The sequence below is a fragment of the Calypte anna genome, chromosome 2 (genome assembly GCF_003957555.1).
Source record: "Calypte anna isolate BGI_N300 chromosome 2, bCalAnn1_v1.p, whole genome shotgun sequence".
NCBI classification, from domain to species: domain Eukaryota; kingdom Metazoa; phylum Chordata; class Aves; order Apodiformes; family Trochilidae; genus Calypte; species Calypte anna.
The window spans coordinates 56,632,840-56,658,776 of NC_044245.1; the positions used below are offsets into that span (position 1 = coordinate 56,632,840).

At 37.7% G+C, this 25,937-nt stretch overlaps 1 protein-coding gene across 3 annotated transcripts in view; it reads left to right on the forward strand.

Annotated features, from left to right (window-relative positions):
- Positions 1-25,937, forward strand: part of CDKAL1 (CDK5 regulatory subunit associated protein 1 like 1) — a 377,489-nt gene that overhangs the window by 338,493 nt on the left and 13,059 nt on the right. For all 3 annotated transcript variants that reach the window (XM_030445448.1, XM_030445446.1, XM_030445447.1), the window contains 2 exons: positions 6,157-6,240; positions 8,572-8,736. In XM_030445448.1, coding sequence (XP_030301308.1) covers positions 6,157-6,240; positions 8,572-8,736 — 249 coding nt within the window. The remainder of the gene's footprint in view (positions 1-6,156; positions 6,241-8,571; positions 8,737-25,937) is intronic.

The window sequence follows — 25,937 nt, forward strand, 5'->3', positions numbered from 1 at the left end:
CTTCATTGCCCTTACCTTTCTTGTGATAATTTCATCACTGCCAACCTGAAAAATCAGCAGTGGATAGTAATCAGAGGAACCCACAAGATTAGGGAGTTTCCTCTTAACATCTCTAATCCGAGCCCCAGGGAGGCAACAGACCTCCCTGTGGGATGGGTCCGGTCGACAGATGGCCCTTCTGTCCCCCTCAGAAGGGAGTCACCCACCACAACTACTCTCCTTTCCTTCTTGATTGAAGAAGTCCTAAGAACACTGGGTGACTGACGAGTCCTAGGTGGTTCACTAGGTAAGTCTACCCCTGTGACTACATTTTCCTGTCCCTGAATTTCTAAGGCCTCATACCTATTCTTCAAGGGCAATTGGGAGGGTGGAGAGGGTTGGGAGGAGCTCCATTTCTTGAATGATGCTGTGGAAAGAGCAGTATGTCTGAAGCATGTGCACTTAAATAAATCAAATAAAATTCCTCCACTTTTCTTTAAAGGTGGACACTACAATAATGGTGGTTTGACAAAGTCACCTGTGTTAGGTGACAGTGAAATGAGACATCTTGATGAACACTGGCTGCTTTTCACTTGGGATTCTGGAGTTCTCAAGTTAAGATCTAAGCACTTTTCTGTGTGCAAAGATGACCACTCAGTGCTGCTTTCAAGACTGCAAAAGAACAGAGCAATGTAAGGAGGGGGAAAACACTGACCCATAGCAAGTGTGAAATAGTAAAAAAGAGATACATTGGACCTAAGTACAAAACAGTCTGATATGGGTATCCACTTGTCTTTCAACAGATTTCTTTGTAGTTCATACAAATCTCTATCATCTCTGTAAGACTGAGAATTGTGTTATCCTTGCTAATTAGTGGTGTTGTAGGGATGAAACAGCAGTGTCTAGTTTTGGAAGTAGGAATACATGAAATCCATGTGGTGAATTCTGCCACTTACTCTGCACCATTGTTTCTTTCCTCTGGTGTGAAATGGGCCAGGCACATGTTGTAAAGATTAATCTGATTGATTCTTCTATGGCGTGAAGGACTTAGGGCTCTAAATAATAATGTCACCCTGATGCTGCATTTCTGTACAGGGTTATGTGCTAAACATAATATAATAAAAAGAAGACACCGACCTTTCTGGAACTGCACAGCAGTGGTAGCCTAAGCCCTAGTAAAGTGGCAGCTGTCTATGCTGTACACTGGAAAAGTATTTCTATCCTGGCATAAAAATTGCTGTTCTCAGGAGATAAGCTATTTTAGTGTTACTGCTTTCTTATGTCCGCATCTAAACTCTTGTAGTTCTGTAGAAAATCTCTCAGACAAATCCTTCAGAAAGGGAGATAGATATATACCCTAAATACTGAAGGAGCAGTACTGAATATCAGAAAAAAAGTAGTACAAAAGAGGGTTTACAAAGAGGTGTGTTCTGGTTTCATCGAAATGGGACCATGTCATAGGTTTCTACAAAGTTTTTGTTTCTTACAAGGAATAAAGGACTTGTCTATTGGGAGGAGAAAACACCTACAATTTGTAAATAGCAGGCTTGGAGAATGCTTAATTATATTTTTCGAGAAATTTGATTTGTAATTATAGAAGGATTAATGTGATTCATAAAAAGCAGGTCCAGCAGTTCTTCTCTGCTTTCTAGAGAAGAACACATCATCTGCATAATCATTAAAATTTGTTTTAAATAATTAGAGCATGACTGAAAAATTGGGAGCAAAGTATACCAAAACTACTGTTGAATGAACACGTTCTGAATTACTTCAATTTAAACTTCATTATACTTAGTAAAGGCCAATATATGCATGTTACCAGAATTATTCTATACCAGAAATATTCTGTGCATGAGAATAATCTGCTAAAACACAGATAAACAAATTGTAACAGTCTGTATTTTTCATTGCCTGCTTATGATGCATTTAAATAACAAAGTGAGCTGTGTGGCTTCCAAGCCTTGTACTAAGTATTGTCCACAATATTTGGGGTCAAAATCAAAGCCAGCCTGCTTCAGTTTGAGTGGAGAGATACCACTATGAATTGTACTCACTCTGAAAGGAGGCTTTTACAACTGTCTTTTTACAACTTTTGCAACTGTTTTACAACATTAGTGGAGATGGCTGTGTGTGCAATATGCCTTACTCTATGCAAGAATTGTAGAAATACAGTGGTTATTAATATTTTTAAATTTAAATATTTTTTTTTCTAGCCAGAGACTCATAAAGTCACAAAACTCAGAGAAAAGAGCCATAAGGAAGCAGTGAGAAAACTCATGTGCCACTTGCTCTGGCTGTAATAAGCAATGAATCAAACTGTAACAATTACAATTTTTATTAACTGAGAAGAAAAAAAAAATTAGGAGCATAGATTATCTGAGTATAATTACAGCAGGCCATTGCTGAAGTAATATAGCAATATTGTGTCAAAGCATGTAAACATGGCCTGTCATTTGCACCCATACTATTGTAGAATTTAAAAATCAGACTTCTGTTTTATGTAATTCAGTCAGTTTTTTTTTTTAAAAAAGCAAACTTAATTTGGCTGCAACCAAGAAGGATGTTTGACATTTCTCACCATTCATTTTAGAAAATCGGTCAGCTGGAAAAACTGCTTTTTATGGTATTCCATAAAGGAAAAACTGTTTTAGAATTACAGTATCAGAATTTCCTGTAGGATAAATGAAAACTACATAGAAGTTCATAAGTGATTTGATTACTAATTCTTATTACCTGGCAACTGTTGCAGTATAGGAAGTGATAAGACCAGCAGCACTTGTGTGATTTTTGTTGGAAACAAATTCTGCTTGTGTAAATGATGTTACCAGTCTATCTTGTGATGAGGGAGGTTTCCAGGCAAGTTTTCATTTATTGTTATTTTTGTTATATCCTCCACAAAGAAAGAAAAAATCCTGGCTCTAAAGGAGTCTTTCCAAACTGAGATGCCAGGGCTGTTTCCTCTGTTCCAGATGCTTTTTCAAAGTGTTAATTCCCTGAGAGCTGCAACTTGTGCATACCTGTGGAAGCAGATGAAAGAACAGTAATAAAAATAAGATACTGAATTATTTCTGCTGGTACATGCCTGAAAAAGATCATCAAAGATTATTATAATTTTGACTGTTATTAGATATCATGTCTGGTTTCTGCATAAATTCTTTCTGAGAGAGGTGAAACTTAGGCACTTAGAGATCTCAGGGGAATAATTGCAGAAATGATGACATATTCCACTTCTTCAACAAGTTTCAATACCAAAGCTGCATTCTGCATACTTCCATTTCTTCTTAATTATACCTGGATGCTGGATAGATGTAATTTTCTGCCTTACAAATTCATGTAGCCAATTAGTCTTGTAGATCATGAATACCCAATGGCCTAACTCATTAAATGGAATTTTCTTTCTGGTTGTTGTGGCAAAAGAGTCTGCAAATAGTTTTAATATCATCTTCCTCTGTGAGCTCAGTCTTGGCCAAGGCTACAAATCCAGTAAATTGAGCATGAACAATTGTTTGTTTTACCTGTAATCCTTATAGTATTCTGTCTTAGCCTTGTGAGTATATGTGTCTGTGTGTAAACTGGTATAGGCTGGCCTCTCTGCAATTGTGGTACACAAATTTGATGCCACAATTTTGATGCTATGTGACAAATTGCATCTTCACAATTTCCTCCCATTCCCAAAAAATTCTCTGTCCTGCCTACAGAGACATGGAGAGCTGAGCTCTTTTTGTCTATGGAAGAAAAGATGAGAAAGAACTGCAGTGTGTCTCTAAAGAAATCACTAGTTATATCAAATGATGTAACACACGTGTTCTTTTCTTCTTTCCTTTGATTTTTTAAAAGTTGCTGTTATTATTTGCATATTGTGCTGGCCATCCTGCCATTTGAGAGAGAGGACAACACATGTAGCTTAGACTGCCTCACAGGCAGGATTCATAGAGATGATGACCAGAGAGAACCAGGGAATTACAAGACAATTGTGAAATGAGCTACACACCTAGTATTGCTTTGAGCCACTTTTGCTAAATTATGTTATCAGTAAAGAGTATAGTGTGAGGACATGACTTGGTGATTGGCCTCGGTGCTTTTCAGTGGCTGCATGTTTCCCCAAGGGTGAATGTTGCTTATCTAACATTTTTTACTCCTCTTTTTCATTTTTCATGACATCCAAGACATCTTTTGTAGCACTACAGTACCATACTAGGTTGTGATTTTAAAAGCAATGATCTGAAATATTATAGAAAGAAAAAAACTCTCAATTCAGGGAAAATGTGTCCAGTAATCTTACTACTGGTGTAGTTGTCTCCGGTGCCTTTGTGACGTGTATTTACAACACTCATTTGGAGGCTTGAATTAAATAACTGTCTTCTTGGAAGAAAAAAACCACTGTACTGTTTAGGGGAATGGAAATAGTTACACTGGATTTTGGTTAGTAAAATTTGAGTAAGTTGTATCTGTTGCTCTTTGTAATTGCAGGCTTCCCAGAGAAACATGAACAGAAATTTTGAAAGTGCTATAAACAGCTCATAAGCACCTCTTAAAAATATGCAAAACTACACTTTTTTTCTGCTATTAGCATTCTGTTACTGGGTATGTAATGCAGGGCTTGTGCCCCTCCTGCTGTGTACCCCACACTTTTGGTTCTGGGGAATTAACTCCTAGCTGCCTTTGCAGAGGTGAGCTGGGTGCTTGCTCTCCCCCCTGCTCTCCACAGTTTACTTTGGAAATGCTCCAGATATGTGCACTGGGAAGGGGTGACAGAACTAATTCCATGAAGTTTGTTTGCAAAGTGGAGAGTTGTGGATACATATTGTGGGTACAGATATATGCATATATACAGTGTATATGCACACACTCTCTAATTTCAATATGATAATCCTATTCTTAAGATTCATGTCCTTTTTTCCTACCATTGACTGGCCAATTCTGCCAATCTTATCTTTTAGTGTTTGCATGTTAAAGTTTCAAAACATTATTATCTTCTTGCTAATTCACACAGATCTTGTGATGGAGGCCTTAAAACTTCTACATAGCAGCTGCCACTGGGGTGATGTGGAAGTCTTTCAGGAGTAGGGTTCTTGGATGCAGCTTTGCTCACAGATACTAAAAATTTGGAGTAAAATATGAAACCATTTTTGAGTCTCAAAACAGTGACAGCAATAAAAGCAGTGAGTAAATTTAACCTGCTCAACAGTTGTAATTTGCAGAATGCATTTGTCAAACAGTTTGGAAATAATCCAGGGCACATTTAGGTGCGAGCACTGTGCTCAGACAAAATGTAAGCTAAATGTTCTCCAAGGTCTGCAAAAATCAGGCTGTACAGTTGATTGTGCAACAGAGTAATGGGTAAAACAAAAGGTGTTGTGTGGGGGATTGTGAACTTCAAGGAAAGTCTGATTTTGTTCAAATCTACTTGACTTGTAAATGCAACAGATTTGTCCTGGGGTCTTCCATTTAACTAATAGGCAGTGTTGGCTACATGGTCATGAAAATCAATTTGGTCTCATGAGCACATCTTAGTGAAATCATCAAAAAGGGATAAAGACATTTCATTGGAAATAACAAGTAGGGCTTAAAACAACCAAACCAAACAAAACAAACAAACAAACAACAACAACAACAAAAACCAAAAGAAAACAACCAAACAAAAAAAACCCCACAACATCTAATACAACCAAGGTGAACAGAAAAGCTTAGATAGAAGTTGTGCAGTGTTGCAGTTCCCTGCATCTCTCAGGTGCTGCCAATTGCTTTGTTTGGCACAGTGCTGTTGGCCTGGCAGATGGTAATGGTGTTACCCTTTGTGTGATGGTTGGAGAATTTGGTGCTGAAGGGTTTTGTTTTTTCTTCGGTTGAATAGAGCTGTAATAGTTTCCATACGCATCTGACATTTTTATTTGTTATTGTGTTAATAAGTAAAAAACATTTTATATTTCTAAACTGTATTTTCATGTTAAACCAGCACAGTACCACAGTTATAGCCCTCAGTTCTGGCTTTCAACCCTGTCAATTTTAGACACTTGGAGCTAGGGCTTTCTCTGCCCCGTTTTCTTGCTGACACAGAATTTCTTCAGAGATTTTTATTATAACTGCTAAGAGCGTTTGTAGTTGCAGCTCTCTTCTGAGTGTAATTCATTGTTTTTGTTTTCTGAGTCGTCTCATTTGTCTTTTTTTATATTCCAGGTTGGTGAGAGGCAGAGAGTTCTAGTAACAGAAGAATCCTTTGATTCCAATTACTATGTTGCTCACAATCCTTTCTATGAGCAGGTATGTTTAAATAAACAAAACAGCATCTTTTTGTTTTACCTTTGCTTTCTGCTTATCTCAGCAGCAGTGCAACAGCACAGTACAAAAAACTAGTAACGAAATAAGAAACATTTTCCAGGAAAGGTATGACCATCAAGAGTACTTATTTATGTGATATTTTGTTTCTGTGTTATTTTGTTTCTGTGTTTTAAATACAATTTACCTGAAAATAATGTTAAGAAATACATAGTAGCTCTTAGAGTATACAGCATGAGAAGGATAGGTGCTATAGGTCCAAGTAACATTATTGGAATGTTTTAAGAAGCTCTTATTGTGGCAGAAATTTTAATTTCTGTGTCTCCAAAGCATTGTTTTCTGAAAAGTTGAATCTTGATAATTTCCATGCAATTTTAAGGAAAACCTTTTAGGCAATGAAACTTGGAAAAAAAAAATCAAACAAGATTGGTAGCTTCTTTAGATTAATGCTTACAGCCTAATGTATTGTATTCTTTGTACTTTCTGCGTATGAATTCTTTGCACACAGAGACATCTTTGAGCTAGGAAGTACAGCATCTATTTCACAAAAATATTATTTTTGCTCAAAAGCAGATGACTTGCTGAAGACCAATAAAATTGTGTTTTCTGAATCATCATCATTTCATTCTGGTTTTGCCTTTGGCTTGTTCTACATTTTCTTGCACTGAGCTGTCTACAGTTTTCTTTTGCTGCCTGTAGTTATTCAGTCTTCTGAATGCAGGGAGGCTGTTGATGGCTGTGCTTATATAGTCGCCAATAGTGATTTCTTCTGGTTCTGGGTTATGTTACATCATTATTTAATTTCACTTAATAACGTTACTGTTCTTGAAACATCTGTTTCTGTTAGATAGCTGGTTTGCTAATTATTTTTTTTCCTCAGGGTTTTTTGTATTTTCTAAACCTCTTTTTGTTTTGTTACATCTTTAACCTCTGTCTAAGCCTTGTATATTGCTGTTCCTTGCTTTTGTAGTTTATGTCAGATTTGAGGAACATGATTTTCTGTATAAAGATTAAAAAGAAATTGCTTGGGGCTTTTTAGTGTTCAGCGCTTGTTTAATGAAAGTTGAAATATAGTACATGCAAAAAAAAAAAAAAGGTTGTTATTTTATGGGGTGTTTGTACTGCACCTGATACAGCTACTTATTGGGAATGGTAAAGAAGCTCTGCAAGCCAAAGGTGCCTGCTTTTCTTGGAAGATGCTTAGGAAGCTCAGCAGAATCCTAGAATATGGAAACTCCTATGGTCACAAACACCTTGAACCTTGAGGGGAAAAGGGAAACCACTGGTAGCTATTTCCTCAGATTGGGACAATGAACACATGCAGTAGGTGAAACCAGAGAGACACTATTTGGCAACTAAATGCTTTCCAAATGTGGCTGGTACAGAATTTTCCTCTGAAATCCTCTGCACGTTTTGTCTAAAAATCAAGACATTTTAAGGCATTTCAATTTCAGCATCCGAAAATCAAGACATACCTTTATGCTCATCACCTTTGAAAAGCCTGCATTTTTGTGTGGATGAACTTCAAGTAAATGTGGTTAAATAAGTCCCTGTGATTCATGTTTTCACTGTTTAATTGGGAAATGACTCTGCTTTTCTTTTTTTAACTGCTTCTCCATTTTTAGAGCCTTCAAAATGCCATTTGCTCTTCCAGCAAAAAATGTTGCTCCTGCATGCTGGTTTCTTTCTTTTTTAACATGGATGACCTAGGAGCATCTGTTATGTGGTGCCTTTTTTTTTTTGAGTAGTTCTTATGGGACTGTCTGATATCATGGCTGAAAGGCTGACATTACTTACTGACCCAAGAAGCACACTCATCCAATTTTACAGGCATTCATTGTCAGTCATGCTGCAAAGGACCTGTGCAATCAGAATAAGGGCTTGTGCAAACAGAAACAAGGGCATAGTTTCTGTCCTAAAGCTTTTACAGACTGAAAACCATTTAAAAAACCTAACAACAAACCAAATAATGAGGTTGATGGGAAAACAGGAAGCTTTACAGCAGTCTGCTAGAGTTGTGCAGTGAGAGTGTCCTTGGGATTTCTTTGGGTCTGGATCAAATGTTGCAACTCAGGCCCAACTTTCTTAGCAATTTAAGAACACAAATCACAGAACTGGTTGAGTTGAAAAGGTCTTGGGGAATGCAAGCTGGAGATGCTACTGGTCAAGTGTGTCAGGGGCTATGGTGTATGCTGCTGACAATTAAGTTCTAGGATTTGCTCTGATCTTATAAAAAATGTGTTTTCTGAGTGGAAGCTGGAGACACTGGTGTCCTTTGTGCTATTTATTAACTGTGTCTTTATCTTTATTTGGAAGGTTCTTGTTCCAAAAGATCCTCTCTTAATGGGTAAGATGGTAGAAGTGAATATTTATGAAGCTGGGAAACATTTTATGAAGGGGCAGCCAGTGTCAGATGCCAGAGTTTACACTGCATCCATCGCCAGACCGTTAGCAAAAGGAGAAGTTTCTGGTTTACCAGAGGTGAGTAAAAGACGTTTTCTGCTTTACTACACTGGTAAAACAGCATCTGTTTGATCATAATAATTCTGTGATCTGTATCCATTATCATTTTATAGTTCCCCTTTTATGTATGCATGAAGCTTTAATTTTTTCTGACAGATTGAAATCTGAATTTAAAAGATGTTTTTGCTGATGCCCATAGCTTTCCTTTGCAGATTGTAAAGGCTATAATATCCTTGTTTCTTGTTCCAGGGAGCAAGATGAGGAAAGAACTTACTAAAATTGAATTTAACACCAATGATTATGTAATTTAGTGTATTTCAGTTCCAGTCTAATGCATGGTGAATCTGTTTATTTTGCTTTACAAAGCTGTTTTTGAAAAATACGTATTGATTACAAGTGTGTTAAAACAGGTCAAAATTGGGTTAGGAGATTCAAAATTAAATGATAAGCAGAGCTATGGAATATTTACAGTACATTTGGAAAAAGGTCAACATCTGACTTAGTCATGTAAAGAAAATGAAACTCTCTTTAAAAGAGATCTGATCCTTATTTTACACCTCAGTAGATATGGCTGTTAGCCAAGTATTCTCATACATTTCATGGATCTCTAGTTCTAAAACTGATGGAGTGTGAAATGAAAAAATGTGTATCACATTTCTAAGAATCGTCTTATGTCCTTCATCCAGCACTGTTGTTAGGATCTCCAAAAATATGTAGCAATAATTTAGCACATGCAAGAAGAATAATTGGCAGTTTATCAGTCTCCTTGCTGCTTTTACAATTAATTGTTGACAAGTATTAAAATATATATGCATTGCTGTTGACATTCTAAGTAATCATATTTAGAAGAAATAATCAATACATACCTTATGTGACTATTATTAAGCTAAGATAGTTTTTCTCTTGAATAAACCTAGCTATGGAGATGTAGAGCAACAATAATGCATCTGCTATAATGTGTTTGGCAGATCATGAAACTTAAGCACAAACACACTGCTAAATCCTCCTTTGAATACTGGCTGCATGTGTGTGTATTTTGGCCTAATAAGGGGCTATAAGAGGTAAAAACAGCCAAAACCCTCAAATTGTCTGGTTGGGCTATGTAGCTATTTAAACACAGCTGATTTTTTCATCAGAACATTTTTTTTTCATAATCTGCTGGAACAGAACCAATCCTGTCATTAAGCTGAGTACGTGCTGCTAGGAGCTTGTGGCATGAGAAGAAGCAAGCAGACTGTTGACTCAAATTTTGTATGTTAAAAATGAGAGATAAAACTATTAAAATTGAGGATATTGATAGTTTCTATAAGAACTCATTTAGATGTATATCTCAGCTCCTGCTCTTTGAATATCTGCGAATTTATACGAGTCACTAGAAACAAGAACCTGGAATGACCAAATAAATGTCAACAGTAAGCAAATGATAAAGCAGATGGCTTTTCATTACTTTTGTGGGTGCCAGTGCTCCTTGAAGGGAGTATATTATTTATGTTTGGCCCATTGGACATGTTAGGAACTTTAGCTATCTGGAAAAAATAGAATCTCAATACTTCAGTTAGTGGGACATCTTTTATACAGGGAAACTGCAGTTGAGAGTTTTTAATGGCACTTGGCCAACATGTAATATATAGAAAGTGAACTGAATTTTTTAATGGGAAGTTCTTCCTGACAAATCATATGTAAGTGGCAAATCAGTAACTTTCTTTAGGTTCCCAGGAAAAACAGACAGTCACAAAAGCCACCATTGGCTTTTGCCTGGGTAAATGATGCTCTTTATGTTGTTTTGCATGGTTGAACTGCTGGGAAATATTTCCTGCTAGGTGTACTTGAGACATGCAATTCTAACATAAGATGCTTATGATCAAGATATTATATGACCCTTTGTACAGCTTGTTATGTGCACAGATGGCAGGTCGAGGAAAGAAGAAGGAAACAACTCAGAACTAATGTGTTCAGATACTCGCTCAAAAGTAAGCTAAAATCTTGGATCTTCAACAAGATACCAAGGGTGTCTGACAGATTTTCAAAAGGGCAGCGTGCAGAACTGAAACCTTGGATAACTCTTATGTTAAGTCAAGCTATCAAACTGTATAATGGATAGAACAAAAAGTTACCTAAAATGGGTTATAAAAAGCAAAAAAATGAAAACACAAGTGGCCCTTTACTTTCTTCTTCCCACTTTGCACACAAATGAAGAAGATTTAGGGCCTGCTTTACATTCCCAGGCTTGAAAGGCTGGGTAGCTAGATGGCTCTTTTAAGACCAGGCACGTTGCTGTTGCTCAGCACAGCTGTCCTTTGGGCAGAAGCTCTTTTAAGCACTGACCAGCATCCTGTAGCTGGCATACTACCTAAAGCACTTACGAAGTTTCTAGTGGACCTCTAGTTTGGTGGTGGTGGCGGTATGACTTCCTCTCAACTCCTTGATGTTTACTGGTCCGTGATGAGACATAGTTCAGAGAAGCACTGAATGTGCTTTAAATGTAGGTTGAGGTAATCTAGATCAAAAGAATCTGATAATGGGCTGTCCTGCAGTAAAACATTTATATGCTTCAGTCTTTCCCACTCAACAAATCACTTGGCTCTTTCCTAATGACCGTGTAAATTACAGGGACTGCGGTGCACACCTTTCAGTTCAGCTTGTTGCACAGGTACCATGATAGCATGTAATGTGGTCGTAGAGTCTTCAGTAGTTAAAAATATGCTATTTTTGTGTGAATCCTAGGTATCACGTGCTATTGTTGCATTATTTTTACTAACTTGCATGGGACACAATGAAAAATCTTTCAAAATACTGTACTTCTCCAATGATACGAGGAATATCACTAGAAATGGTCTAATATCTGTTGAGGAATGTTCACAGAAAGAATTAAAACTAAGAAATAAATGAAGGGGGAAGGGGAGAAAACTGGGTCTGTTAGGGACAAACACAAGAATGAACCAGTGTCCGAAGGCAGGTGGTCTAGGGAGGATTTAGTCCCACCAGTGTGCTCTGCTTGTTTCCTGAAATGTCTGTATGCTAATGCACGCAGCATGGGGAATAAGCAAGAAGAGTTAGAGGTCTGTGTACGGGCTAAGGGTTATGATCTGGTAGCGATAACAGAGACATGGTGGGATAGGTCACACGACTGGAATGTGGCCATGGATGGTTATGTGCTTTTTCGGAAAGATAGGGTAGGGAAGCGAGGTGGTGGAGTTGCTCTTTATGTGAGGGAGCAACTAGAATGTGCTGAGTTTTGTGCAGGGGCTGATGAGGGGCAAGTTGAAAGTTTGTGGGTAAGAATTAAGGGGCAGGCTGGTGTGGGTGATACAGTTGTGGGGGTCTACTACAGACCTCCTGATCAAGGCGAGAAAGTTGATGAGGCCTTCTACAGGCAGCTGAAAGTAGCCTCACAACTTCAATCCCTAGTTCTCATGGGTGATTTTAACTACCCTGATATCTGCTGGTTGACTCACACAGCCAGCCTTTCACAGTCTAAGAGGTTCCTCCAGTGCATTGACGATAACTTCTTAATGCAAATGGTGGACAAGCCGACTAGAAGAGGAGCGCTGCTGGATCTTGTACTAACCAACAAGGAGGGCCTTGTTGAAGCAGTGGTGGTCAATGGCAGCCTTGGCTGCAGTGATCATGAGATGGTTGAGTTCAGGATCCTGTGTGGAAGGACCAGAATGCCCAGTAGGACCAGAACCCTGGACTTCCGCAGGGCAAACTTTGGCCTCCTCAATCAACTGTTAAGAGAAATCCCATGGGACAGGGTGTTAGAAGATAAAGGGGCTCAAGATAGCTGGTCAATATTCAAAGACCACTATCTGCAAGCACAGGATCAGAGCATCCCTATGGTTAGGAAATCCAGTAAGGGAGCTAGGAGGCCTGCATGGTTAAAAAAGGAACTGCTGGGAAAACTTAAGTGGAAAAGGAAAATCTACAGATCATGGAAGGGGGGGCTGGTCACTTGGGAGGAATACAGGACTGTCGTCAGAGGATGTAGGGAGGCAATTCGGAAAGCTAAGGCCTCCTTGGAACTTAACCTTGCAAGTCAGGTTAAGGATAATAGAAAGGGCTTTTTCAAATACATAGCTAGTAAAACTAACACTAGAGGCAATATTGGCCCACTAAGGGATGAGATGGGAGCCCTGGTGACAGAGGATATAAAGAAGGCAGAGGTGCTGAACACCTTCTTTGCCTCTGTCTTTACTCCTGCAGGGTTTCCGCATGAGCCCCAGATTCATTTAGCCCCAGAAGTAGTCGAGATAGATGAGGAGCTTGACATAGTAGATGAGGATTGGGTTAGGGATCAGCTGAGTAATCTGGACATCCATAAGTCGATGGGTCCAGATGGAATGCATCCAAGGGTGCTGAGGGAACTGGTGGAGGTCATTGCTAGGCCACTCTCCATCATCTTCAGTAAGTCATGGGTAACAGGAGAGGTGCCTGAGGACTGGAGAATAGCAAATGTCACTCCAGTCTACAAAAAGGGCAAAAAGGAGGACCCGGGTAACTATAGACCGGTCAGCCTCACCTCCATCCCTGGAAAGGTGATGGAACAACTTGTTCTTGTCGCTATCTCCAGGCATATCAAGGACATGGGGGTCATCAAGAGCAGTCAGCATGGTTTTATCAAGGGTAAATCATGTTTGACTAACCTCATAGCCTTCTATGAGGAAATTACTAGGTGGATAGATGATGGAAGAGCGGTAGATGTGGTTTATCTTGATTTCAGTAAAGCATTTGACACCGTCTCTCACAGCATCCTTGTAGATAAGTTGACCAAGTGTGGGTTTGGTGATCAGGTAGTGAGGTGGATCAGGAACTGGTTGAAAGGAAGGAGTCAGAGAGTTGTAGTCAATGGGGCAGAATCTGGTTGGAGGTGTGTGACTAGTGGAGTCCCTCAGGGGTCGGTACTGGGACCAGTGTTGTTCAATATCTTCATCAACGACTTGGATGAGGGTATAGAGTGTACCCTCAGCAAGTTTGCTGATGACACTAAGCTGGGAGGAGTGGCTGACACACCGGAAGGCCGTGCGGCCATTCAGAGAGACTTAGACAGGCTAGAGAGTTGGGCAGAGAGAAACATGATGAAGTTCAACAAGGGGAAGTGTAGAGTTTTGCATTTGGGGAAGAACAACACGATGTCCCAGTATAGGTTGGGGGCTGACCTGCTGGAGAGCAGTGTAGGTGAAAGAGACCTGGGGGTCCTGGTAGACAAGAGGATGACCATGAGCCAGCAATGTGCCCTTGTGGCCAAGAAGGCCAATGGCATCCTGGGGTGCATTAGGAAGGGTGTGGTTAGTAGGTCAAGAGAGGTTCTCCTCCCCCTCTATTCTGCATTGGTGAGGCCACACCTGGAGTATTGTGTCCAGTTCTGGGCCCCTCAGTTCAAGAAGGACAGGGAAGTGCTTGAAAGAGTCCAGCGCAGAGCTACGAAGATGATTAAGGGAGTGGAACATCTCCCTTATGAGGAAAGGCTGAGGGAGCTGGGTCTCTTTAGTTTGGAGAAAAGGAGACTGAGGGGTGACCTCATCAATGTTTTCAAATATGTAAGGAGCGAGTGTCAGGGAGATGGAGTTAGGCTTTTCTCAGTGATTACCAGTGATAGGACAAGGGGTAATGGGTGTAAATTGGAGCATAGGAGGTTCAAGTTGAATATTCGAAAAAATTTTTTTACTGTAAGGGTGACAGAGCCCTGGAACAGGCTGCCCAGGGAGGTTGTGGAGTCTCCTTCACTGGAGACATTCAAAACCCGCTTGGACACGTTCCTGCGCGATGTACTCTAGGTGGCCCTGCTCTGGCAGGGGGGGTTGGACTAGATGATCTTTCGAGGTCCCTTCCAACCCCTAGGATTCTATGATTCTATGATTCTATGATCTACAAGTTGCGCTATTTTATAATACATTTGGAAATGTCAATTGAGAAATTTAAATTTACTATAGAATTACTTGGGTTTAAATGTTCAGTTGCTGAAGTTTAGAAGATAGCAGAGGATGTATCAGTCAAAACTGAAATTGGTAAAGCATGAACACGTGTAAAGGCTTTTTTGTATTTGGTTCTAGTGAATCTGCCATAGGATATATGTGGACTGGGCAAAAAAATGTTGAGGCTAACTAAGTTTCACAGGGAATAATAATAATAAAAAAAGATATTTAAATGCTGCACATGCAATATTGTTTCACTGAGGAAAGCTTGAAGCTGACAAAGCATTAAGAATGTACATTGTTTTGAGATTCAGTAAATCAATTTAGCATGTCTACTATGTTCTTAAATACTGGTAAACTAGTCTTTGAGATTTTGGAGGTGAGTTTGCAATGCACATAGTACAGAGTACATTATCACTGGATAACAATTCTGGAGAGTCAGCAGTATTCTTCAGTGGTCTGAAGGTCATTTAATTTTAAAATAAAATTTAATATTTTTATTACTTTTATTTGGCTGTGTTTAGTGGCCTTGACAGTTTCTCAGCAGCATGAAGTAGAATGCATACTAAATATATTGTGTTAACAGACAAACATTTGCCCAAACCAAATCATTGGGGAAAAAAATAAGTATCTGCAAGAATATGATCTCTTGTTAGAAATAGAAATAGAAATAGAGTATGTTATGCTTCTGTACTACAAAAATAATTCTAGTTATTTACATATGTTCTCTGACTAGGGGAAAAAAACCTCACTAGATGAGAAATACATGAAGAAGAGACCAAAGGACTGAGGGATAAAAATAAAAGGCTGGCTACCTGCCATAACTGTAATGTATTGCCAGAATGAAAGCCCTATAAATCTGAGGGCCTTTGGTGGGAAATTTTAATCAGATAGAAAACTAAGAAGAAAAAAAAAACTAACAGGGTGTTTAATTATGTAGTCATTTTATATTCATATTACCATCTATGACAGACTTCCTTTTAAAACAAATATGGGAACATCTTTCTCTCAGTTACCTGTTTTTTCTTGGTTTATGTGATAACATCCTCCATGTCTAACACTTCTCCTGTGAACATCTCCTGCTGGCAGCCCCCATTTGCAATATCTCTGTATGAGCCTGAGATCTCAGTGCACATCTCAGTGACTCCCAGGCCATGGTAATACCCACAGCTGGCCCATTAGGCTGACAGCTCTTCAGGTCATTGAGATCTTCAGAGTAAATGAGGAGTGTGCCACTGATTTTCAGTGAGAAAGCCCGGGCAATCTTCTTGTTCCTTTTTCTCTCCAAGTGGCGTTCATTTTTTGCAGTAGGTTACTGTAGCATCACACTTCTGGGTACTGCTGAAAAAGCTTCATGTTCCTGTCTCTCAGTTAGCCACGACTATTTTCTATTTACATTAGCAAATGATGACCTCTGTACATCACCCAACTTTTTTCCTGCCATTAGCAAACAGGAAGGATACATATCAAACACTTCTTTATAGCCTGCCAGAAAGAAAAAACAACAAAGCATAGCTTAAAGGGAAGGCTCTTATCACACGTAGGAAGGGTGCTTCACTTACAGGCAAACTCATATGGAGGAGGGGGGAGAAAGTATCTTCTGTGGGAACAGAAATGAAAGAAATCATGGCAATATTGACATCTCTGTGTTGAAAACTTTCTTCAAGGGTTTGGAAAGCAATGTGGAAGATGTGCATAAAACCAGATTTATTATTAGGCACAGTTTTTACATACACTGGAGTATCAAAGTAGTGGAAAACTTGGTTCCTGAACAGGAACTAGAGATTAGATTTTTAGGGGGGAAGAAGAATGAGCAAGCAAATTTTATATCAAAAAATGACACAGAGGTGTGGAGAGACAATGCTATAACTACAGACTCAGAAACTATGGAAAGTATAAAAAAACGCCAATGAAAAATCAGAATTTTCAGAGAAGAAAGATAAAGTAAAATAAAATACACCACAATGTCCAAGAAGGGTCAGTTTGAGAAATATGTGGGGAAGTTTCTACTTGAGATAAATATACTGGTAGAAAAAGAACATTTTCTATATGAAATGGTTGTCAGTATGTCATAAAAAAATATGGTGCAAAATTCGGTACTCTTGCATTCTGTGCCCTTGCATTTTCAGGAACACACCTTTTGTTGGTTTGTTGCTCACCCTCACTCTTTCTCTGAAAAAAATTATTTTAGTGTGAGGCATACCAATAGTTAGTGCTTATGCATGTACTAATCTGTTTTAAATAATATGTTACTCATGTTCCCTGTATTTGTAAATAGAAGTCATGGAAGATGCTGTTAAATCTTTCTTAATTAATCTATTTATGTTTTCTTCAGTTATTTCACTAAGGTCACAATGAAATTAATGTAAGAAAAGAGAAATGTCCTTTCTAAGAGGGGAATTCAATGTCATCTATGTATTTTTTTAAAAAGGACCTCCAAAAGTCTCATTTATCCCTGAAAACTATTACAAGCATTTGCAATGTGCTCTTCCTTGGATGCTGATTTACATGATCTACATATTACCTGTGCACTGTATTGGCTTTATTTGTATGAGGATTTGAGTTGACTTGAATTTTTCTTTTATCTGAAAGTCCAACATTTCACAGCTTAGAATTGGAAATTCAGGGTGTCTTTTTTTTCTTATGGAAAAAATAGATTCTTCTTGCTGAGTTTAGGTTAGTGCTAGATTGGATCAGCTCTAGTGGTTGGGGAATTTTAATTAATGCTGGTCTTAGAAATATGATTAGCAACTATCTGTATGAAATGGTTGAGATGTAGGCCAGCTGCCTTGGGTCATGTATATGGACTAGATGACCTCTTAAGTTTGTGTCTAGCCTTATCTTCTGTATTTCTGTGAACATTTTAATGTCAACAATTATTTAACGACTAAGAAATGGGCACAGAGGGTAGTTCACTGTTCCAAAACAGTTCTCTTCACTGCATAGAGGGATAAATTATATAGACATCATTTAAAGCAGCAAACCCAAGAGCCAGCATAAGACTTTCTCCAAGTAGTTTTATCCTGAGGTCTCTAATTTGATTTGTCTTTCTGGTCATCCCTCACCAAGGCTGATTTTCAACTACAGTGATCAAAGCTCATCTGAAGCAGCACATATTACATAGCTCCTTTTCAAACAGATGCTCTCTTAAGTCCATTTCAGGTGAACAGATCTGAACTTCAGTTCATTTACTTTTCATTTCCTCAACAGGAATTTGGCTGTGTTTCCTCAGTGTTATTTGTCGGAATGTTGCTGTATAATCACCTTAAGTTACATAATTGTGTTAATCCTGTGCAGTGCATGCTACAAACGGAGATAGTTATACCTGAGATGGCTGAACTGGAAATCATTGTCTGGAGACAGAGAGAAGGTTAAACTGAAATATTCTACCCCTCCTGCCACCAGAAATAGAACTTCAACTGCCATTTTGGTGTCTTATTTCTACTACTTGACCTACTGATGCTGCACTGCAGGATGAGTGGGTGGGTTCTGCTCTCCCTGGGAATAGGGGTAAATTGGAAGTGTGTAGCCATGCTAATTTTAACAGTTTGACTCTCCCTGTACTATTTAGGGGTTCCTTTTACAATATTTTTTCTTTTCAATCAGTCCTTTAACAAACAGTCCCTTTGAACAAGAATCAAAAGGCATTTGTTTTTAGTAATGATCTATTATTTTATGTACCAGGTTATAAAATCACTAAGTTTTAATTGACTTTCAGGGGGAAAAAATGCAGCATCCAAAACTTTCTGGTTTTCTGTTGTTTTGGAGATAATCTATATCCAAATCATTGTGCCATTGTGCAAAAGTCATTGTGGGTTTTACTTTCATACTTCTCCAGATGAGTTTAATACAAAGGTAGGTAAAGGATGTTCAGCCCATGTATACATTGTATCTTTGCTTGTAATATTTTGTCATCCCTTTTCTTTTTATTACTACTCTTTAGATCACTAAAAAGCTCACACAGGTAGTACTGCTCTCTCTCCATTACTTCCCTCTGTCTCCTTTCTCTGCAAGCAAGCACGCAGTCAGAGACATGAGGTATTTATGTCTTGGATAGGATGTTTTTTCTTCTTGTTTCTTTCTCATCTATTTAAGATGTAATCACAGTAGTCTTTCTACATGAATATTTAAATGGGACAGCATGAAAAAGGCACATTGAGCTCATGAGGGGAAATAGGGACTTTAGACAAGTGATGTAGCCCATTACCAAATGAAAGGTCAGTAGGAGATTTGATTTTAAACATACAAGGTATTGGAATGTTCAACTTCTGCCTCTTAGAAATATATTTGTTGCTGAAACCACTGAAGTAAGAGGGTTGATTAGTTTTGAGATTGTTATGAAGGCAGATAAAAATTGCAGTCATGAGATTAATCTATTTTTTAACTTAAAACTGTTTGAAAAATGTATCTCATTTCACAGGAAGTAGCAGAGCGTGATGAAGGCAAATTAGGGTCTTCTGTATTCTGTAATATCATTACATGTTTAAAAATTTTTGCTAGATTCTCAGATTAATGGTTTTATAATAGTCTAAAAATAATCCTTTGTGCTCTTGATGATTCTCTCAATGATAATTTACTTTGATAAATAAAAATTCTGCAAATAACATTAACATTTTTTCTTCTGAAAAATGTATTAGAAGTGTGGAGCTGATATCGCAGTATTAGGATTAGTTGAGAGTCATAGTGGAATACTGAGATCCATTCTAATCATAGTTTCTCACTCAGATCTTGATAGTATTTGTATATAGAGATTTGCATTTGTGTTTTTAATATGCTTCTCAGTAACATTAGAGATTTTTTTTGTGGTGTCAAGGGTAATAAGATAAAGAAAAAGGGGAAATGGCTTTTCAGAAGAGAAAGAAAAAAAAATTTTAAAACATTTTCCAGTATTGAGTTATGTTTTATCTATGGGGATGTCTACCTATGAAAATTCAAAGGTAAATTTACAGTGGCTCATATCTTTAATGGAATTTAAGTTACAGTTGAGTAATAAGGATGAGGTTTTATTTGGTGGCTGCATTGGAGAAAACCTATCTTAAAATTTCCAACATCCATACTTCAGTGCAATTTAGAGCCTTAAATTTAGTCCACCAAGGACATACACCTAACTACACTGAAATATCCAAAGAACTTACTGTGACCCTGTTGAGTATATTAGAATGACTGCGTCTTTAAAAGACAGAAAGTTGTAGTATGTGAGCAAGCTTATTAAAGTAATACTTCTTCAAAGGCTGCATGCAGTAACCTTGTGTTGATACAGGCTGTATTCTGTATCAAATTTAACATTCAGTCTAGATCTTTTGTCATGTAATCAGATCAAAGTTTTGATCATGCCATTAGCTATTAAAACATGTTATTGCAGATCTACTGGACCAAACAGCAACAGAAATAAACCCTTGCCCTTCTTCTGCAATCTCTCCCCCAGTCTAAGTTTTTTAAAGAAGTCCTCTCAAATTACAAGAGTAATAATCACTTTAGTTTCATTCTGCCTTTAAGAAATGTGCCTCATTGCCTACTACATTCAAGGTTTTCATGAGACCTGACTCTTAAATTTACTTAACTTTAGGTACAGTTCTTATTTGTAGCAAGTCTTAAAACAAGGTATTCCTGTGGAGTTCATAAAAGATTACTAAGTAAAAGTAACATCTAGAAAAGAAACTTGTTATTTAACCATTTCATTACACTGTTTGAAGACTGCTTTACCTGTGGTTCCTGTGAAGTACACCTAGCTTGATAACCTTTATCTCACTACTTCCCATTCTGTATTTCAATTACTTGAAGGGTTCTCCCACCTTGACTTTATTATTTCAGATGTTAGTATCCTGCTTAAAGGCAAAGAAAGATTTATTTTTTTTAACTGACTTATTCCAATGCCAGACTAAGCCAGTCATGCTAGCTAAAGTCTGGGAAATATGGCTGGAATTGATGTAGCTGTCTGATCCAGCATTGGGAAGGTGGAATGTTGCACTGAATCATCTGGTCAGTATAGCATTAGAGCTTGTGGTAGTGATGTGATAGTTAATGTAAATTGCCCAAATCTCGTATACATTCCCACTAAAGTAAAATTAGCATTCCAGCTGTTTGCATGGTCTGTTCAGTATTATGTCATTCTTTTGCATCAGAACAGATTCCAAAGCTTGCTTATCATTTTCATTGGGAGCTTGCTCCAAGCAGATTCACTGTTGTGCATCACAAAGAGCTTGTATTTTGAGGTTCCAAAAGCTTCAGAGGGCTTCAAGGACTAATTTCCTGGGTTTGAAACTCAAGCCCTCAGGATGTTAAAATTTTAGCATCTTTATTTCATTTACTGGACTCAGGACCATAAGTTAGGTTGGGTGTAATAATAAATTACGAGCTTGGGAAAATTTGGACATATTTCATCTTTCCTAGGTAATATAAAAATATGAGACTTTGGAATTGCAGTAAATTAAGATACGTACTTCATAAGATGCATGTACTTCTGTGGTACTTCACCTTTTAATTGTTAAGGCCATAAGCATTGGCATAAGGTCATTTTTTATCAAAATAAGCAGGTGTAAAGAAGATATACAGGTATAAAGTCAAAACTAAAGTTGAACTACATAACAATCTAAGGTATGAAATAAACAATATGGATTTTTCTTGTAGTCCTTATTGTAGAGAGGGAGCTGACAAATAATATGGAAAATAAAAATATCCATTTTAAAAAAATCAATTGTAAACATTTCTGAAAAAGAAATGTTCATTTTTAGTTGTTCTTGGAGAAGACAAGCTCACGGAATACTGAGAGCCTCAAGGCAGGCCATGCTTGACCTACATAACATTCTATAAGAAAGACATATGTATCTCAGCTTCTAACTCAATATAAATCAAGAAATCCTGTAAAGCATGTGCATCCTATAATGCTGTGCTTTCAATATCTTCTCTATAACACTTCATTTTCCCCTTTTTCCTAACCTTACCAGTACAAACACAATTTTGTGGGAGTTGGCCTGTAAAGAAGCTCTTTCTACAGATTCAGAATCATGTTGGCATTATGTTAGTGCAGAAAAATTGGTGCTCTCTGGCATGGAACATCCACCACAAGAGTTTGCCTGCCCCACTTGGTATTATCCAATGCCCTCTTTTCCACTGTCAAACAAGTCAAGTTCATATCTGTCAGAGCCTATGTGATGTGTGGAGAAGAAGACCTATCAGCTATTAATCACATTATAAATTTATGTCTGATTGGCAAGGCATGATAGTGCCTTTATTAAACTCATGCAGCCATCAAAAAGGACTGACCACCCATGTACTACAACGTGAGATGTATGTGTGATTAATAAATGGTGAAATGAATGAATGAAGCATGGTTGGCTGAAGAGCCAGATGTCAAATGCAAACTAAAAAGCAAGAGCCCCATGGAAACTGTTATTCTTTTTATTTAGTCTCAGAATAATCGTAGTGGCCCTGAAAAAATATTGTAAGAGAAAATTATTCACTAAATGTCTTAATTTTCTAACTGGTGGATTCCTCTTCATAACTATATATATGCTGAGGCAAAACTTTAAAAAATTATCCCTTGCAATTGTGGATGGTTTGGCAATTTTTGTGAAAATACTTTTGATGTATTTTGATGTAACAAATGTGTAGGCAGTACTTTTAATCTCTTTTTGTCAAAACATCACAGAGCTACAAAAACTACCTATTCATAATATCGACCAGATGGATTTCTGGTAGTCAAGAAAGGATCTTGTTATCAGGCTTAGAGTATTTTTTTTAAAATCTTGTCCCTGTTTTGACATGACTTCATATGTGATTGTAAGTCATTTCAGTCAGTCTGACTGTGCTGTGTCTTATTTGTGTGGAATTCATTTTGCACTTCTCACATACAAAATCTCTGATAAGCACAGATAACATAATTGTCATACAAAAAGGATGGCTGTGAATATCTGCTTCTGACACAGATAGTTTTTTTCTGAATACAAGAACTTTCATTTGGTAAAGTAATGAAAGTAGTGCCTAGAATGACAGGAATTCTTTCCCTCTTTCAATTGTATAACATATACCTCTGTCCAATGTAAAATTAGTTGATTATTTTTTCAGTGAGTAGCACTTAAGATTCTGTAGTATAATCAGATTTTGTCACAGCACTGCAGGGAAAAGCCAGATGTGTAGCTCCCAGTAGCTGAATGAATTAGAGTTAGGTTTGGGACAGTATCTTACATGATAAAAAAACCCTGTTGTTATGCTGTTAAGCTTTAGTATGGAGATACTAAGCATTTTTAAATCCAAACCCACTGATTTGTTTGAGCCCCACCATTAACATCCTGTGGGCTTGGATATCTCAACCTGTACATATATGTTTGTCATTTTTAGGTTGCTTTGGTTTTATTTGTGTTTGTCTTAGAGTTTCTTAATGTTTGAAAGCAGTGTATTTTACTACTGCCTAATTTTAGTAAAGATTTTTTTTTGGATTCCAGAGAAGTAGAGGAGAGTGGAATTCCTTTCAAAAATTGTGAATCTGTGATAGGAACCTAATTTTTTTGTCACTTACAAGGAAATGGCGCATAGCTGCTGATACTGTTTTCAAAAGAACTCATTACCATTTTAATTTAAGCTTAACATGGCAAATCTGAAAAGAAGAAATATCTTTGCAGCAGTTTACTATGTAAAGTTATTCTCATATCCTGCATTGCTGTACAATGGTAGTATCTGATCAGGTCCTTTGGTGGTAAAAAGGTGAGGAGACATGGGAACTGCAGCGTTGTACCTAGGAGTAAGCTAGGTTATAGAACCACTGTTCCCCATTCTTGCAGTACCACCTCGCTTGCTTTCATATTTATTTTTCCTGCAGTTTTCTTCTGGTCTTGTATTTAGTTTTGAACTATCATGAAGAAGCAGCAGGTTTTGTGCAAGAAAGCTGCATTCACAGTGTTAGATAATGAGCAAGTAAATAGTTAAACTAACAAAGCCTGATTGCTCATGTTTTGGATCCTCTGATTCCTTTCATGTTTCTATAGCAGAAAAACACAGCTTTCTCTCATCTTCCCTATCTTTTCCAACAGCCCCATGGATGAAAATATTTTACAGGTGGTTTGTGTAACAATTGCATGTGATTTGGAGTTTTAGAAGTACAGATTTGTTATCAGGATGATGGCAGAAAGCAAGTTGCTGCTGCTGAGCTTTGGCCTTTGCTTTGATAGGAGCACTCATTTAGATATCTCTTTTTTTCTGCTATCCCCTGAAGTTTATGAAACTTACTGGATTGCTCTTCCGTTGTAGAAATGAGCAAATAGGCTCAAGTTACTAGAATGAGCAGAGATAATGAAATGGAATTGAGGATGTTGCTTACTCAGGAGTCAGTTCCAGTTAATACTTGTATGCAAGTAGAGACAAAAGCAACAACAAATCAACAAAGAAATCTGTATGAAAATATTATGGGTTGTGTTGCACAGACCAGCATCTTTTCTGAATAGAGAGAAGTGTAAAAATGGCATGACACCAAAGGCCTATAATGTGTGATAACAGGAAGAAATTAAAAATAATATATCTCACATACATAGGTGCACAAATTATTTGGAGTGTAAAGTGAGTACTGTGAACTAGGGGAAACGCAGAGTTTCAGTTCCTTTTTTATGTATAAATGTAACCATGTTATGTTTCAGCCTTCAATTATATGCTTATGCACTATTTTCACATACACATGCAGATTTGTTTCCTTCTGTGCACAGAGCTGAGGCTATTCAGTTTATAAGCTATTGTTAGATATTTTTCCTCATCATTGTTTATTGTGTTACAGCAGTGTTACTTGGCACATCCTGTTTAAGCCCCACTCTCAAGGAAGTTATTAGTTTTTTTCAAACCTGTCCTCTGGCACCCATCACTAAATTTGAGTGCTTCAGAAACAGAAGTAGTTTATTTTTATGTTATCCTCCTGAAACACAACTTTTGTCTTACCACTGGTTTCCTCACAGATGAAGATGAGGCAGATGTTCAGAGTGTCCTCTAGAATTTTAGTGTAGTGAACAAATTTGGTGGTGGTTAGTTTAAAATGCTTACAACTAGATATTTAAAAATAATTAAAATTTTGTAGCATGGGTTCAAGCAAATTGCAGTTGTGACTGTTCAGCATTTAAAGGAAACTAACTCCAGGGGATGAAGTCTCAGAGAAAAAGGAAATTAGTACTTACTACTTCATGGTTAATTCCAGAGGTATTGATTTTCATCTCATGAGCTAATCCTAGGAATTATCATATATGAACTGGCAGAGCACATGAGGTAAAAACAGTGTGGGAGAAGACTAATATAGTGGATTCATTGGAGGCTCTTAGCTGAGATACAAATTACCAGTATTGGAACATGATAGGATGCAAGTTTGTGCTTATGCACTTCAGTCTTTTACAGATACAGAAGTTGGTTGTCTAGTTGGACCACCCTCTGAATGCTACAAATGCTCTCCTGAGGGCAGATATTCGTTACAGCCTGTAGATTGGATACTTACTGTTCTTTGATGTCTCAGACAGAGTGCCAAGGTGCTATCATGATTATCTAGCATAAAATATACAGCAAGCCAAGAAAGGTTTTTCTCATGTAATCTTTACTGTGGAGAAGGGCTGATGAATTATTTGTAGAGACTGAGGATACCGAGATTGGGTTAGAGTAGTTAGGCTTGCTAAACACAGAAAGTAACTATTGTTTGATGTTTCCATGAGAAAGTCCTCCATTAACTGCAGCTGAACTTGACTGAGTGTGAAATTAAAAAGGAGACTCAGATTTCAAGACACTCCCTCGGGTGCTAAAAGTATGCTAGCTGGCACAGTGGGAGACCTCCTGAACAACTAAGGGTACTTAAAGGAAAGAGGCCATGACAATATGAAAAGTAAACCTTTCTGTTGTCACTGAACCCACAAAGTTGGCCAAGATCAGTCACAATTTATTAACTGTTAAATGTCAGGCTTGCATGAAATGCTCCTTTTTTTGCCTCTGTCTAATTCCAGCTGTGCTTGGTGTGCATCTACATCTCAGTAGCTGCAAGTGTTTAATACTGGGCAGAAAAGTCTGTGAAAAGGAATTTAAGAGAAATTGTCAGGAGACTACAGCTTAGGGTATTGCCTAGCTTAAAGAAAATGTATTTAAAACTTAAACTTGACACAGTTAAAAGGTCTTAGAGGCTATGTTGGGTTTTGGTGACAAATGGAATCTAAGACAGCAATTGTAGAGACCTGATTGCTGGCTTGCATTATGGCACTGGAGACAGTGTAATCTTCCTTGTTTCTTTACCTGTAAAATGAGGAAGGCATATAGTTCCCACAGCTACCTACTGGTAGAATAACTAGTATAAGAATG